This window comes from Numenius arquata, chromosome 16 (assembly GCF_964106895.1).
Source record: "Numenius arquata chromosome 16, bNumArq3.hap1.1, whole genome shotgun sequence".
Classification (NCBI taxonomy): Eukaryota; Metazoa; Chordata; class Aves; order Charadriiformes; family Scolopacidae; genus Numenius; species Numenius arquata.
The window spans coordinates 1146014-1159593 of NC_133591.1; the positions used below are offsets into that span (position 1 = coordinate 1146014).

Consider the following 13580-nt stretch of genomic DNA (forward strand, 5'->3'; position numbering starts at 1 on the left):
GAATCAGTTCTCACCATTTCTCACTAGTTTTGGATCAGAAGGACATTTGTTTCATACCCGTAATGCCTAATTTTTTTTACATTTACAGCCTCAAGAAAGCATGAGTTTACAGCTTATTTCTAAGATCCAGAGGGCAATACAAAACCATACCAAATCCTACCAGGCATGCAACTTGGAAACAGCCCCGGCCCCCTAAAGCCAGCACATGTGCTTTTCATTTGAAGATGTCCCCTGCCCTGAAACTGCCACAGAACAAGGAGTGTTTGACTGCATAAGACACTAGATTTAGCTTTTATTCAAACCAGTAAGATATGATGCCAGACATCTAGAAGAAAGGTGCCAATTCTAATCTGACCTTTAAAAAGGTTACCTGACTCCTGCACTTTTAATATCACATCATAATCTCATCTTTAATAGACCCACACAATAGCCACACAGCTGTGAAAACCACCCAGATCCCTGCTCTCAGGGCCTGCCTCCATTTGCTTTTCACTTTAAAAGAAAAAACAGCTTTTTGGTCTTTTTTTGGTAAAACCTAACAACGTGGTTTCCTAAGGGGGCTGCCAGCCAGCTTAGCCACGGAGAGTAACAAGGGAGAGGTTACAGCACCCATCTCAGACACGTGCCAGGCTGGTTATACGGTGACATGGCAACCCTAGACTTTTACGGGTGAACAGAGCCTGCATTCTGTAGAAAATGTCACAGTAATTATACTGGTTTAATGAAATTACTTTGGAGCATCTTCTACCATTTTTTTATTTATTTATAGCACCCCTCAGGTAAAGGCCATCACCCATAACTCAACTAGCACCTTACAGTTCTGAATCCCAAACGTTCTCTCACCCGCAGATGAGAGGCATAGCCTACCATCTAACTTCTCCTCAACACGAGGAAGTGGGGTTTGTAGTTACAAACTGGTAAAATAAGTAGCATAACATAAGAGTTACACTCAAAGTTTATGTGTGGGTTAAACAAAAGAAGGAAAAAGTACCATCCAGGCCTCTTTCAATGCAAACAAATTACTAGCACATTAAAAATCGCCCTGTTGAATAAAATCTGACTGAATGTCATTAAAACTAGATATTGGGAAAAAACCTAGAAGCACTGACTGATGTAATGGGAACGACAATTTTCATTAGGACTGCAGAAACCACAGCTTACCAAGACAATAATAAATTAAAATTAATGAGAAAGAGACACGGGAAGTTCAGAACAAAGACCCAGCGCCCCAGCAAACCACGTCACATTAGCACTAACAGTTGTCTGAGATCAACCAAGGTGCATTATTTTTCACTGAATAGTTCAAAGGTTAAAAACTGGATGGGAAGATTTTGTTTGCCAAGACGGCTCTAAAGCCCATCCCCATTTCTATAGGGGCTGGCAGAGATACGCTGACAGGAGATCACAGCAGTGTTTTACCATATGGGACTTTTCAAAGAAAATCTCCAAACAAAATTTCTGTTTTCTTAGTTAATCCAAACCGATTTGGTTGTAAGACTTGAAGAAAACTACTATAAAAATAAAAGTTACGTACTTAACCCCTTCTTGATATTGAACAGTGAGGATCTTACTTTACTGCAGTACGAAATAAATGTGCCAAGCGCCTGGTCTGACACAAAGGCCAATGTCCTTGATAGCCCGTGATGTGCAACACCTGATACCTGCTCAGCTTTACACTGAGCTAACATTATAATTCCTTTTTACAGCAAAGATGATATTATTTCTAAGACACGGTGGCTTTCCTCTAAGCTTATGAATGCAAGAGAACTTGAGAATGGTTGTTCCAATACTCTCATGAGAGAGAAAACTCTTTTTGTAAAGCCAAACTCAAACTCTGCTGCTGGTCATTGCTCTTTCTGTTAACAGTTGTAAAGCACATTACCTGCTGTCTCTGTCACACCAATCCCAGGGTATGTTCGAAACACCTGCTTAGTTTACAAGCTATGAGGTATTAATGAGATTTTCTTTTTGCCTCACATACTTTGACTTGTTCAAAAACCTGCTAGAAAAGCAAAAGGAGCTTTGGCCCTGCTTTTATTTGCTTACCCATACAAACAGAAAATGACACATTCCAAAAGGTAAAAAGAACTCTTCATAGAAACACAATGTAGATTTTTTTTCTCAAAGGGCCTACATTAAGAGATAATACTGTAGCTTAACAAGCTCTAATTATGTCCCACTGTCAGTAAATATTTTTAACATTTTTCATAAAATCCTACTAAAATTCCACAATGCGCTTAAAAAAATCGAGGCTGTATCTACTACAATTCAGGCTACGATTAGTTAACAATAGCGGTTGCTTTTTAACCAGCTCCACAAGCTGCCTTTCTTCAATCAGTATTGGGACTGGCACATCTGCAGGCAGGAAATCCTTAGCACCACCGAGTTTCCCAGCCCATTATCTGAGACACCTGGTGCGGGTGTGTTGATATAGAGCAAAACAATGAATCATATGGACTGCACATCAATTAACCAGCTTTGGCTGATAATGTGTTTAATCCTTCAGGGTGGAGTGCCAATTGGGACACTAAAAAAAAAAAATCAACACAAGAAAACCCAAACCCTCAAACTACTCATTTTGCAGTTTCTAAATATGGATTGTAACTCTATCTATGACAAAAGTTATAATACATGTAGTTCCTCTGTATCAAAATAGTGAGTGGAATCACATTACAACTGAGCTGCAATAGTATATCATGCAACCTTATTCCATTATAATTAACACTAAACCAGGATTTTTTTTCATATTATTTGAATTTAATAGCTGTTTTTTCCATCTTTGACAAAAGTAAACAAAATGACTTGACATTTCACAGGTGTGACTCCACCTCAGTATACTTTTACCAGAACGCCTGAGAAAAATCAGATACAGCATTTAGAAACCCACTTTTCGGAAACATTTTCATCTCACCTCATGAATATTATTCTACAGTTTTCAGGGCTGTAAACTGCAGCACAGTTTAGAACAATTCCTAGAAGAAATGGTAGCCCCTTGAACAGAATAAATAGGAACTTGTAGTGAACAGCTTCATGAGAAGTCAGGAGTGGACTCAGAGAGCACAACGTGCACCACAGAGGCTGCTGGAATTCACGCTCTCATCCTCTAGTGCACGTGAGGAAGAGTAAATGGTCTCCCATCTATTGCAGCTCATGCAAAAGTAGTTACCACAGATTTCTTCCATTCACTGCAGCTTTCATGTGTTTTTAGACTGTAAGTGAACAAGTCAGGCATGCAAGAAATGAATTTAAAAAAAATAAATAGATCAGTGTTTAGGTCACTAAATTTTAATTTAATGTAAAAAAGTGGGAGTTGTTTGGCCCATACAACATGATGAGGGGACTTCAGTTTCAGAATGCAAAGCACTGAAAATAAATGTTAAGATAATCAAGTTTACCTACGGCCCACATCACTGTGTCAAAGGAATCTCTTTCTTCTGTGCCCAGGTCAGTATTTTTCCAGGTGACTTGCAATCTGTTGCTCTCCAATTTTTCAACTTTAGTTGGGAAACATCTCTTTAAAAATTTTGTGCCATAAGATTCCATGTGCTCAGTTACTAAAGATGCCATTTGCTGTTGAGTAGGGGAAAAAATATTGTTTATTCTTAGAGATATGACCTTTTTAATGCAAAGCCCTCCTTCAGCTGTCTCATGAAAATCCAGTAAATACACTGAGCATTTCAAACATTCTTTGTCACTTAGTTACTATGCATTCTCAACACAGGATAATTTATTAAGCCACTATGACCTGTAACTCCACTCCAAGGGCCATTGACATCTGAATATTCAAATTATTTTTAAAAATGTAAAATAGTATGTGAATAAAACAGTTGCCTTTAAATCATTTGTTGCTTATACAAAAATAGCATCTAGAGCATATTCAATTTAACATTACCATAATTAGCATTTTCTGGCAGCTTGATGAGAATTAAATACTTTCACAAAGCTAAGGAAGAAAAATATTTCCCTTTGCCATGACACCTGCCATTTCTCTGCAATGGCTATGAATCACTAAGGTTTCCTGGAAAGTTCTACTACAAAAAGGAAATAATGCTTTTGTTTTAAGAGCTGGTTTGAAATAACGCCACACCACACAGTTGAGTAGTAAAGTGTTGCACTGACAGGTTTATCTAAAGATGTCATTGCACTTGACTGCTGTGATTCTAGTCACACTTTGTCAAAGAACACGTTTATTACTTAAAGGATAATATCACAAAACCACTCACATAGAACAACTACACACAAGCTCTTGGCTTACAAAACTTTATGTTCCAAGTTGATATTAACTAATATGAAGGCACCAGCAGGGTTATATCTCTTCAGAAACACGACAGCTCACTAACCTGTTTCCATCAGACTCCATGCGGCTACAGGCTAAACAATTATTTTATCTTTATATTATCTTTATTATATTTATCTTTATTATTATATTTTGAAGTGTCCACTGTGCTCTCCCTGCCTACAAAGGATCAAGTTCTCGGAGAAAGGCATACTGTGAGTGCTTTATGGAGTGCCACACACAGACTCTGTGCTCTACTCCCTGTTTGCTCAGGGCTCCAGCTGTTACAGATGTGGAGCTCTTCAGCGGCGGGTGCAAATCCCAAGGCACACTCTTGATCACTTACACTTTCAAATAAAACTCCTCAAAATCTTTCCCAGTTCTGAAACATAGCTTTTTCTCTTTAAATTTCCCTGCCTGAAAGGTTTTGCTTTTCGTTTTCTCCACCTTAGGTTTGATAGCTCCACTGAAATCACTATATAATTTTTTTTTACCTAGTTATAACTGCCACTGTTTTGAAGGAAGTAAGGAAGGAATCTGTAAGGAAGATTTCTGATTCCTATAAAGTTTCAGCTTAGTAATTTATTTATATTCATCATAATGAACTCCACATTGAACTATTTCACATTAAGTCAAATAATTTATTTTTAAAATAATTCTAACTCGTAGGAAGAAATTCAAGACTATTTTAAAGTACTGTCTAAAGTTTTTAGCAGTGGCATAAATCCCTGCCCTGCTTCCTAACCTTTTCAATCTTGTTTTCAATTAAGCAGGAGGGAAAAAAATATTTACTTTTCTGAGTACAGTATCAAGATATATGATAGGAAAACTAGAGCTGGTATTTATTTAGTTTCTCTTCAGAAAGCACATATTAGGAAATGTTTGGAAAAGGCAAAACCACTTTTTCTTTAGGAGACAAAAGTAATCAAATACACTTTTAAAATGTATTTGATATATAAGGAAATGCAAGATACTCTGCACTCACCTGATCAAAGCCACGAAGCGGGATACTTCTCATCATGACTGTAGTGTCCAATCCAATGCCTGTTAGAAAACCAGCACACTCAAGTGAAACATCTGGTGAAGAACCAGTTAAGGAAATACAAACAATAACTCCAGGTAAATGCAATATAAAAGGGTAGCATACAAGCAGGCTTTTTACCTAGAGATATCCAGTTCTCCTCACACAGACATCTTTATCTTGCTTTTGTTGCATAGAATAAAATTCCAAAGCCTTAGAATATTTTCTCCATAGATAACATTGCTTTTAAGATCCTGAGAATTTATCCTCAGCTGACCTTAATTCCCATGATGCTACTGCATAGAAAACTATCACTATTTATTACCAACCCAACTACAGGGCACGAGCAAAGGAATTCTGAAAGCTGAGCTTTCATAGGGAAGACAGTGATGCTGCTCATAATCACAAACCATCAGTTTTTTTTAAAGGATACAGCTGGCTCCAACAACCAACCTGTTTACATAAAAAGAAAAAAAGAACAAAGCAGTCAAATGAGCTTGTGCTTATTTCTGCACAACCAAAAAATGATTTTATGAAGCATGTATAGTTACAAAATTACAGGTTTGAGGAGTGGATCTGATGTTGTTAGACAGGCAGAAAGAGTGTGGCTTGTCAACTCCACCAGAGACGATACTGTAACGTGGGGGCTTATTTTATTAACAGGATAAAAAAAATAACAGGCTTGTAAGACATAAGGAATTGTTTTTATAGTGTAAAGAGACATTTAAGCACATACTCCAAAAGACAAAGCGAAGAAAGACGTTAAAAACTCAGAGAAACTAATCTCAGAAAATGAAAATATTTTCTATGTGAACACATATGGCAACTAAACCCAAGTGTTAGAGACACGAAGGAGCTCTGCAGACAGCAAATTTGGCTTCTCCTTTTGGCCCTGCCACTGACTAGCCACATACCCCTAGGAAAGGTATTCTTCCCCAATACTGCAAGAGAAAAGCAAGTCAAATACTCGGAAAGCTCTTCACACACAGTCTGTCCTATACTGAGACAGCAAAGCAAAAATAGTAGGTGAAACACTGGCTCGTGGCCTGTGCCTCACCCTAAACCACTCTGTGCCATCTCCCAGTTCTAACAGAGATGCTTCAGAAGCTCTGAGAAGCGCAGACACGGGGGCTGCTGCTCCATAAGCCCCAGGGATTGCGGAGCCAGTACAACACGTGTTTTCTCACAAAAGACCCTAGATAACATCTATCCATCCCATAATAAAAACATACAGCTTCTGAAGGTGTACAGAGAACAGGTTGCACTACAGAGATTAAAATCTGCTAGTCTGGGGTTTATGTTTGGCAAACAATTTAACACAGTGGGAAATGATGTTTCCAGCATTAGGGCATCCCATTCACCTGCGAATGGATGATCACCCCCTCCTTTAGCACGGAGCTCCTGGGAAGTGCTGCAGAAAGCCACACACAGCCCTTAAAGGAATATCTACTGGAGATTCACAGGGAATAGAATGAGAATATCTGTAATTTAGGCATATGTTTGCTCTTCTTTTTCCATTTCCATTAGATGGAAAATAGATGCCAGCTGGCACTCATTCATAGTATCAGCAGCACATTATTCACAATTTCTTCTACAAACTAGAGGGTTCCCGGCCATTGTCAGTGTCTAATAGAAAACTTAAGAAAGCAGAACCAAACCTCCTTCCCACCTGCTTGGTCTCTAACTCATTCTGAGCATATTTTAAGGCATCTTTTCTAATTCACCCTGCCAAAACCCTTCATCTCAGTAGCAAGAATTTCTTCGCAATGTTTGTATATTTAAGGGACTTTTAAGTTGGTTAACGGTTTGCCTTTTTTTTTTTTTTTTAAATATGAATAATTGCAGGACTGACAGTTCTATAACCCCCAGGCATGTAATTTGTAGCTGAGATATGTACACTTGGAGAGGGAGAAAAGAAAGAGTAAGCACAACACAGCTCAGACTAAAAACAAAAGGTGTTAAACTGAACCTTGGGAATATTTATAATAGAAACAAACCAAACAGAAACAAACCTTTAACAACTCCCTCCTTCATTTGCTAGGACACAGCCTGATAAAGCACAGAAATGCTACTGTAGCCCCTACAGGCTTATTTTGACTAAATCTCAGGAATGCAACATATAAACACTAGACTCCCACATTACACTGTTACAACTTGCATTAGCAGCAACTGGACAAAAGCCACATTTTCAGAGAAACATCTTACAGGGATAAATCTTATGTTTAGGTTTTTTTGGTGGGTTGGTGTTGTTGGGTTTTATTTCTTTTTGTGTTTTGTTTTTTTTTTTAAAAAAAAAACTTCCTCACATAAAGCATACTCTCAAAGTTCAAGAGGTGACTGATACATTACAAACAACAGCAAATGTACTTTCCTTTTTAAACTGTACCAAGGAGCCTTGTTTATGTATTTGATGTTTAGCTAAACACAGTGCATTTTTTATATTAGCAAGTCACAGCTACAAATGGCAGCTCTGTCTTCTTTCAAACACCAGTATTACAGTTTCAAGTCTTTTTCTCATATATACACTTAGCTTCTTCTAGAATTGCTCAACAGCAAAAAGAAAAAAAAATAGTATTATCTGACTTTCACGCTAGCAAATGTGCATTTCCCAGAGTTATTTGCATCAGGAAATTGCTCTGTAGTGCAATGTGGACTCAGAATCTTACTGTGCTGTAACAAAGACTATGACATTTTACTATTCCCATTAAAAACAATTTTTTAGTATTTCAGTTAAAAAATAGCTCCCAAAGGATAAGAAAAGGCGAAAGTGACCCAATTGCCTCATCATATTTTGTTTTGTTATCAGAACTGCCACCACTTAAGAGAACATAAAATTATGTTGGAGTTTCTTTCCTAACTGAAGAGCGACTTCACCTACACCCGTAGCAAACCCAGACAGTGCAGCCTTCGTTTAAGTTTATGCTGCCCTCTTGTGACTTCCGGGTATAATTGCTCCAGCAAACAAGTCAACCTAAGATGGTGAAAATTCACATTTAATTCGATTTTAGAAGGGAATTTCGTAAACGGGAGAGGGGGAGAAATTAATTAGTTGCTAATGAAGGTTGGTAGTGTGATGTTGACGCATAGCAAAACAAATTCTCAGAAGAAAAACAGAAGGACATAAAAACTGGTGTATAAAAGACAATTTTGAACGTTTTTCAACTTGCCATAAAGAAAAGTACAAATGCCAGCATCTATTAAAACCATGGTAAGGTAACTTACGTTTTTCCAGGAGATTCTTTTAACCAGAACAGATCATCACTTGTGATTCCATACTCCAGTGCACCTGCAATCTGTGATCACACAGGTAAGATCTTGAACATACAATCCAAGTCCTGGCAGCACAAAACCCCCTAATTGCAACTTGGGCTTTATTAGATGAAGTACAGCCAGTAAGTCAAGGGAATTATGTATCTGGGATTGCCCAGGTATGTCGTCCGGTCTTCCTCTTTCAAGATTTTTCAAAACCTGGCTGCAAAAAGCCCTGAGCAACATGTTCTGACCTCACAGCTGACTCAATGGCTGACCACTACCTCCTTCAGCAGGAGGCTGAACTACGTGACCTCTAGAGATCCCTTTCAACGTGAATTATCCAACAGCTCTAAGCAACATCAACTTACTAAATTGATGTAATTTGTTTTCTATGGAAATGTTTTTCTGAAATGCCTGTACTTCATATAAAAGATAATTTTTCACATGACAAAAGTACAAACATCTCTCATGTTACTTTATATTTACATTTTTATCCTCCAAACATTCATTATTATCTGCCATAAAACCAGTGAAGCCATTAGAGTTGTTAGATGGCAAGTGTAACTTACGTGTGTAGGATATTTTGGTCTTCCTCCAGTAGCAATGACAATATTTTCTGCAGTAACAACAGTCTACAAACAAAAACACAAAATCACAATCAAGCATCACATGCAGGATTTTCTCCTACACATTCTCTATCAATTTTTGTTTTAATATTAAGCTTACAATTATTCCGATATTGGACAAGATTCTGATGACTGCTTGGAAGCAACAGTTGTTCACAAATGGCAGCTTTTTAAAATCAATTTTTGCTTAGGACAAAACATACTGAGATCACAGCAAGTGAATTCTGTCTCTAGGGCCTGGAGTTAAGCTACCTCGAAAGTGGCATGTTTTTAGAAAGTGCTAGGCATCTACCCCCAAAAACTTTTGCTCTCTAAAGCTGACATTTACCAGTAATTATACCTACCCTCAAAAAGGGTAAAAAGCAATTATAATTACCCTCAAAAAGGTGTTAAAAATGCATGTTCAGTCTCTTCCTAAATATACAGAAATGACCACCATTCTGTTATGTGCCCCAACTGCTTAAAGCTGTGAATTCAGTGTAATTGCCCCCTACACACAATTTGTATTAGAAAGCTAATCACCCTCAGGATTCATTTGAAGGAGGAAAACATCTCAGACTGATCTAGTGCTCAGACCAATAAGGAGATTGTGGTCCTCTTTACAGATCTGTAAGCATTTATCAAAGCAATATGACTCTGACAGAAAAAAATAACTAAATCTTTTATCTCAGCATTTCCATCTGCAGAGAAAAGATAAATGGCATCTAACTGCCAGGTGAGAGGCTAGGGACTCAGTAGGCAACAGTCAAGTTCATAAACGCCTTCTCTAGGTGGAAAATGCAAATATCCCTCACCAAAACAATACTGAATAACTAAAGCAATTTGCAAAATTACAATCTAGCTCCCAGTTGACCTGAAAACCAACTCATGAAGACCTGGAATGTTTGAAGTGAATGACACTGCAGAAGTCAGCAGAGCAGCTCACCTCTTTACCTGCTTTTGTTAAACCACGGATGGTATGCGGATCAGAAAAACTCCCTTTCATGTTGAAATATTTCACCTTCCTGTTTAGAAGAAAATAGCAACATAAACACACACTTAGTGAAGAATAGGGAAGAAATACAATCAGCTACTTTTTCCATGTCTGAAGTGCTAAAAAGGACAGCAAACAGGCATAGAACAGTAAAAGGAAGACAGCATCTCATTTCATAGGATTGTTTGCAGCTCAGTCACATAATTTAAGTCACTTAATTCTCATGTCAGAGTTAACTCCTCTGTACAGCAGAGTACCCGACCTTGTAACAGGCTCTGGGATCAGGCTATTGACCTCTTCAAATGATACACTTTCCACTAGCCAGAGTAATCTTCTAGACAGTAATAGTAATGCTAATACAGTGCTCATTTGAGAGCATACAAAAGTGACTCAGCAGGAGTCAGAAGACTAGTATCTACCAAATTATCTATTAATATAGTTTCTCTATAAAATGAACTTCATGCAGAAAAACTTGGAATGATTTCTGCACTGTAAGCAAAAAAATCAGCTGCTCTAGTATAGCGTTATCTGTGGGCTTGTATGGCATCTAAATTTTGGTGGACTAGAAACCCTTCATATTAATGCAAAATCTCTCCAGATTAAAGAGAGCATTCCCCAATTGCTACATTGTTTGAAAGTTTTCATGTATGGTCACTTTCAACCACTATTTCCCAGCAAAGAAAAGGAAAGAGGAAAAAAAGACCCATATCACTTATTAGCAAGGGCACTTACAGTCCTGAGCAGAAAGCACTTAGAAACTGAAAATACTAGCTCTAATGAGAAATTCCAAAGGGAATTCAGCAATTCTACAAGGAGAAGAGCAGCTCCTGGACTATGGGAAGAAAGATGAATTTCAAAGCCTTACTTACTTGTCTTGTAGTTGCACTCTGTGTCCCCAGTTCAAGGATTTCACATAATTCTGAACAGCCTGTGCCATCACAGACCTATCACAAAACAAGAAACCGAGCATGAAGCCATCACATTACAAATTCAGATTACGCAACTCAAAGATACACGCAATTGCTAGAAATTAGGAATGTTCTACAGTACTTTTTTTTTAATAAAAATACATTATCAAGTTCAAATCAACGTAATATCTGCCCTTATAAACCGGTAAATACAGTTGTGTGTTTTAAACAAGGAGCAGTCTGAAAAGCTTCATGCAAAATTCATTTCCATAACTGTCCCTAAGTAAGCACCAACTGGGAAAGGTTGTCACGCGTTTGCAGCACACAGGAGGGGCCACGGGCAATAATCTTTACCAGGTATGATGAACAGGTTGGGATATACTCCAGCCATAGTGTTGGGCATCTTTAAGGGCACTCCCTAAAAGGGCTGCTTGATGCATAAGCTTTTTAGGAATGCAGCCAACATTCACACAAGTTCCACCAACTCCCCATGTGGTTCCTTGGGGAAAAGAGAAAAAAAAAAAGTAAGGAAAAAAAAAAAGTAAATGTATCAGGTTAGTGTAACAATGCAACCGGGTTACTTAGAGAATTAGCTTGTTCATGCAACTAGTTAAAAACGTTTGAAACAACACACTGTTCACCATCTCCTACAGATCCGTTTCTAACTCTGCTTAGTTCATTTTGATAAAAACCATCTCTATGTACTTTCTAAAATTTGAACCATCTCAAGATGTTTCTCCAAGCTGTGAAGATCAGTTACCTCACATTCACATTTGCTTATTTGCACTTGCAGATCTTATTTTACATATTGTACATGAAGAATCTCAGCATGATGTAATGCATAATTTTTAGAAATTGTAAATGACATTTTGACAGAGATGATATTCTCACATATTTAAGTCCAAAGTCTATGAGAAATGGCAGCATCAAACACTGCTAACAACCTTCATGTGCAGGGGGAGCAGGCAGAGCTGGGACATTGCAGGGGGCATACAGCAACCTGGGCTTACGGACTTCTACTACAAGCAAAGGAGGCAGTGGGGCTTTGGCCACTTTGCTGCCTGGAGCAATCTGCTCACCTGGGCAACCGTTGTATACACATGGCCAAATATTAACCTAATATTTCTCTTCCATACCTTGTGGAGATGGATCCACATAATCCAGAACGGCCACTTTCCTTCCAAACTGAGCGGCTTTAAACAAAAAGCAAGACAAAGTATTTAGAGGAGGGAGAAACACACAAACCTAAGCATTTTTAGTAGCACAGGTACAGATAAAGAGTTCAGGAGCTGACAGCTGGTGGCTTTTACTGTCTAACTCCAGAGGCCAGACTAGGCACCCAGGCTGCCTTTGCAGTCAGCAGATTCTCCAGAAGGCAGCACTTAATAACCCAGACAAGAGCCTTCAGCTTCCACCGACCCTAAAAATGCAGTTTGACCCCAAATGAAATGTTTAAGAGGCTTGTGGGTTGTCGAGCAGATTACATTGAGTTACAAAGGGGCAAGGTTCTCTGCAGCGGTTACACAGTTCTGGGAAACAGTCTGAAGGGACTGTTGTTTTAACACATAAATAAACAGTATAATTTAAAAAATACAGTACCTATGAAGGCAGTCAGAGTATTTTACAATAACAGTGAAATAAAAGCTTATTAAATTTTCCCATGACAAAAGAAGAAATATTTTTAAAAGGTGAATAGGGAAGGCAAACAAGATCACCCCACCTGAGGGTGTGAACTAATTTGCAGATGAACTGTATGGAGCTGAGTTAATGATTTATGTGCAGGGACTGAAGTATACTATATGTTTCTGAAAAAGCTTTAGCATTATTGGTAACACTTCTCTTAGTTTCCATAAACACCACTTAAGCTAAGCCAAAACTTTTGTTAGTGATTTATACATACCAACCTTCTTTTGCACAAGCAAGGCCTCCAGACCCTCCACCAATTACCAGAAGATCATACTCATTCTTTCCTGTGAAGAAGACGTGAAAGAAGGAAAAGAAACAGGCAAGAAAGATGGAAGACGTGTATAAGAAGGTAAACAGCAAAAAGTACACTTTTTTTTTTACAATTGATTATTGCTGATTTGGGTTTTCTTTACTTTACTAGAGCACTGTGTTTTTTTAGTGTCCCAAAGTATTGTCCAAAAATCATCAAACTAGACTTGTAAATGGAACACAGAAAATAAAGCAATCCAGAAGAAGTGAGGAATTAGATTGGATTTTTACACAATGTCCCAAGAAGCTCTTTCTGCACGCCGAGGCAGTTGAAACTGGGGTCCAGTATAGGTCTTCTGCCTCTGCGTTACAACAGCAAGTTCTACACAGCTTTTTGTCAGCGGGGTCACTTTATCGGACTGGCCTCAGCTGCCATGTAGGCCTGGCAGGAGTGTGGTGGGGCGGTCTGAGGGAAGCTGGCCCCTTCTGCCACCTCAGCCTCCCCAAGCGGCTTTGAGGCGGCAGGAGAAGCCCACAGGTGAGCGGTAACTCGTTTCTTAGAAGGTGCATCAGGCCAAGCCCTGCTTCT

At 38.5% G+C, this 13580-nt stretch overlaps 1 protein-coding gene across 3 annotated transcripts in view; it reads right to left on the reverse strand.

The window, feature by feature from the left end:
• Nucleotides 1–13580, reverse strand: part of TXNRD2 (thioredoxin reductase 2) — a 30208-nt gene that overhangs the window by 15990 nt on the left and 638 nt on the right. The window contains exons 2-11 of one of the 3 annotated variants that reach the window (XM_074159551.1): nucleotides 12961–13026; nucleotides 12193–12249; nucleotides 11411–11555; nucleotides 11018–11092; nucleotides 10101–10179; nucleotides 9119–9181; nucleotides 8520–8590; nucleotides 5731–5750; nucleotides 5262–5353; nucleotides 3396–3570 (exon numbers count right to left, since the gene is read on the reverse strand). In XM_074159551.1, coding sequence (XP_074015652.1) covers nucleotides 3396–3570; nucleotides 5262–5353; nucleotides 5731–5750; nucleotides 8520–8590; nucleotides 9119–9181; nucleotides 10101–10179; nucleotides 11018–11092; nucleotides 11411–11555; nucleotides 12193–12249; nucleotides 12961–13026 — 843 coding nt within the window. Of the gene's footprint in view, nucleotides 1–3395; nucleotides 3571–5261; nucleotides 5354–5730; nucleotides 5751–8519; nucleotides 8591–9118; nucleotides 9182–10100; nucleotides 10180–11017; nucleotides 11112–11410; nucleotides 11556–12192; nucleotides 12250–12960; nucleotides 13027–13580 lie in introns of all 3 variants that reach the window. The other 2 variants (XM_074159550.1, XM_074159552.1) reach the window with 2 other exon arrangements.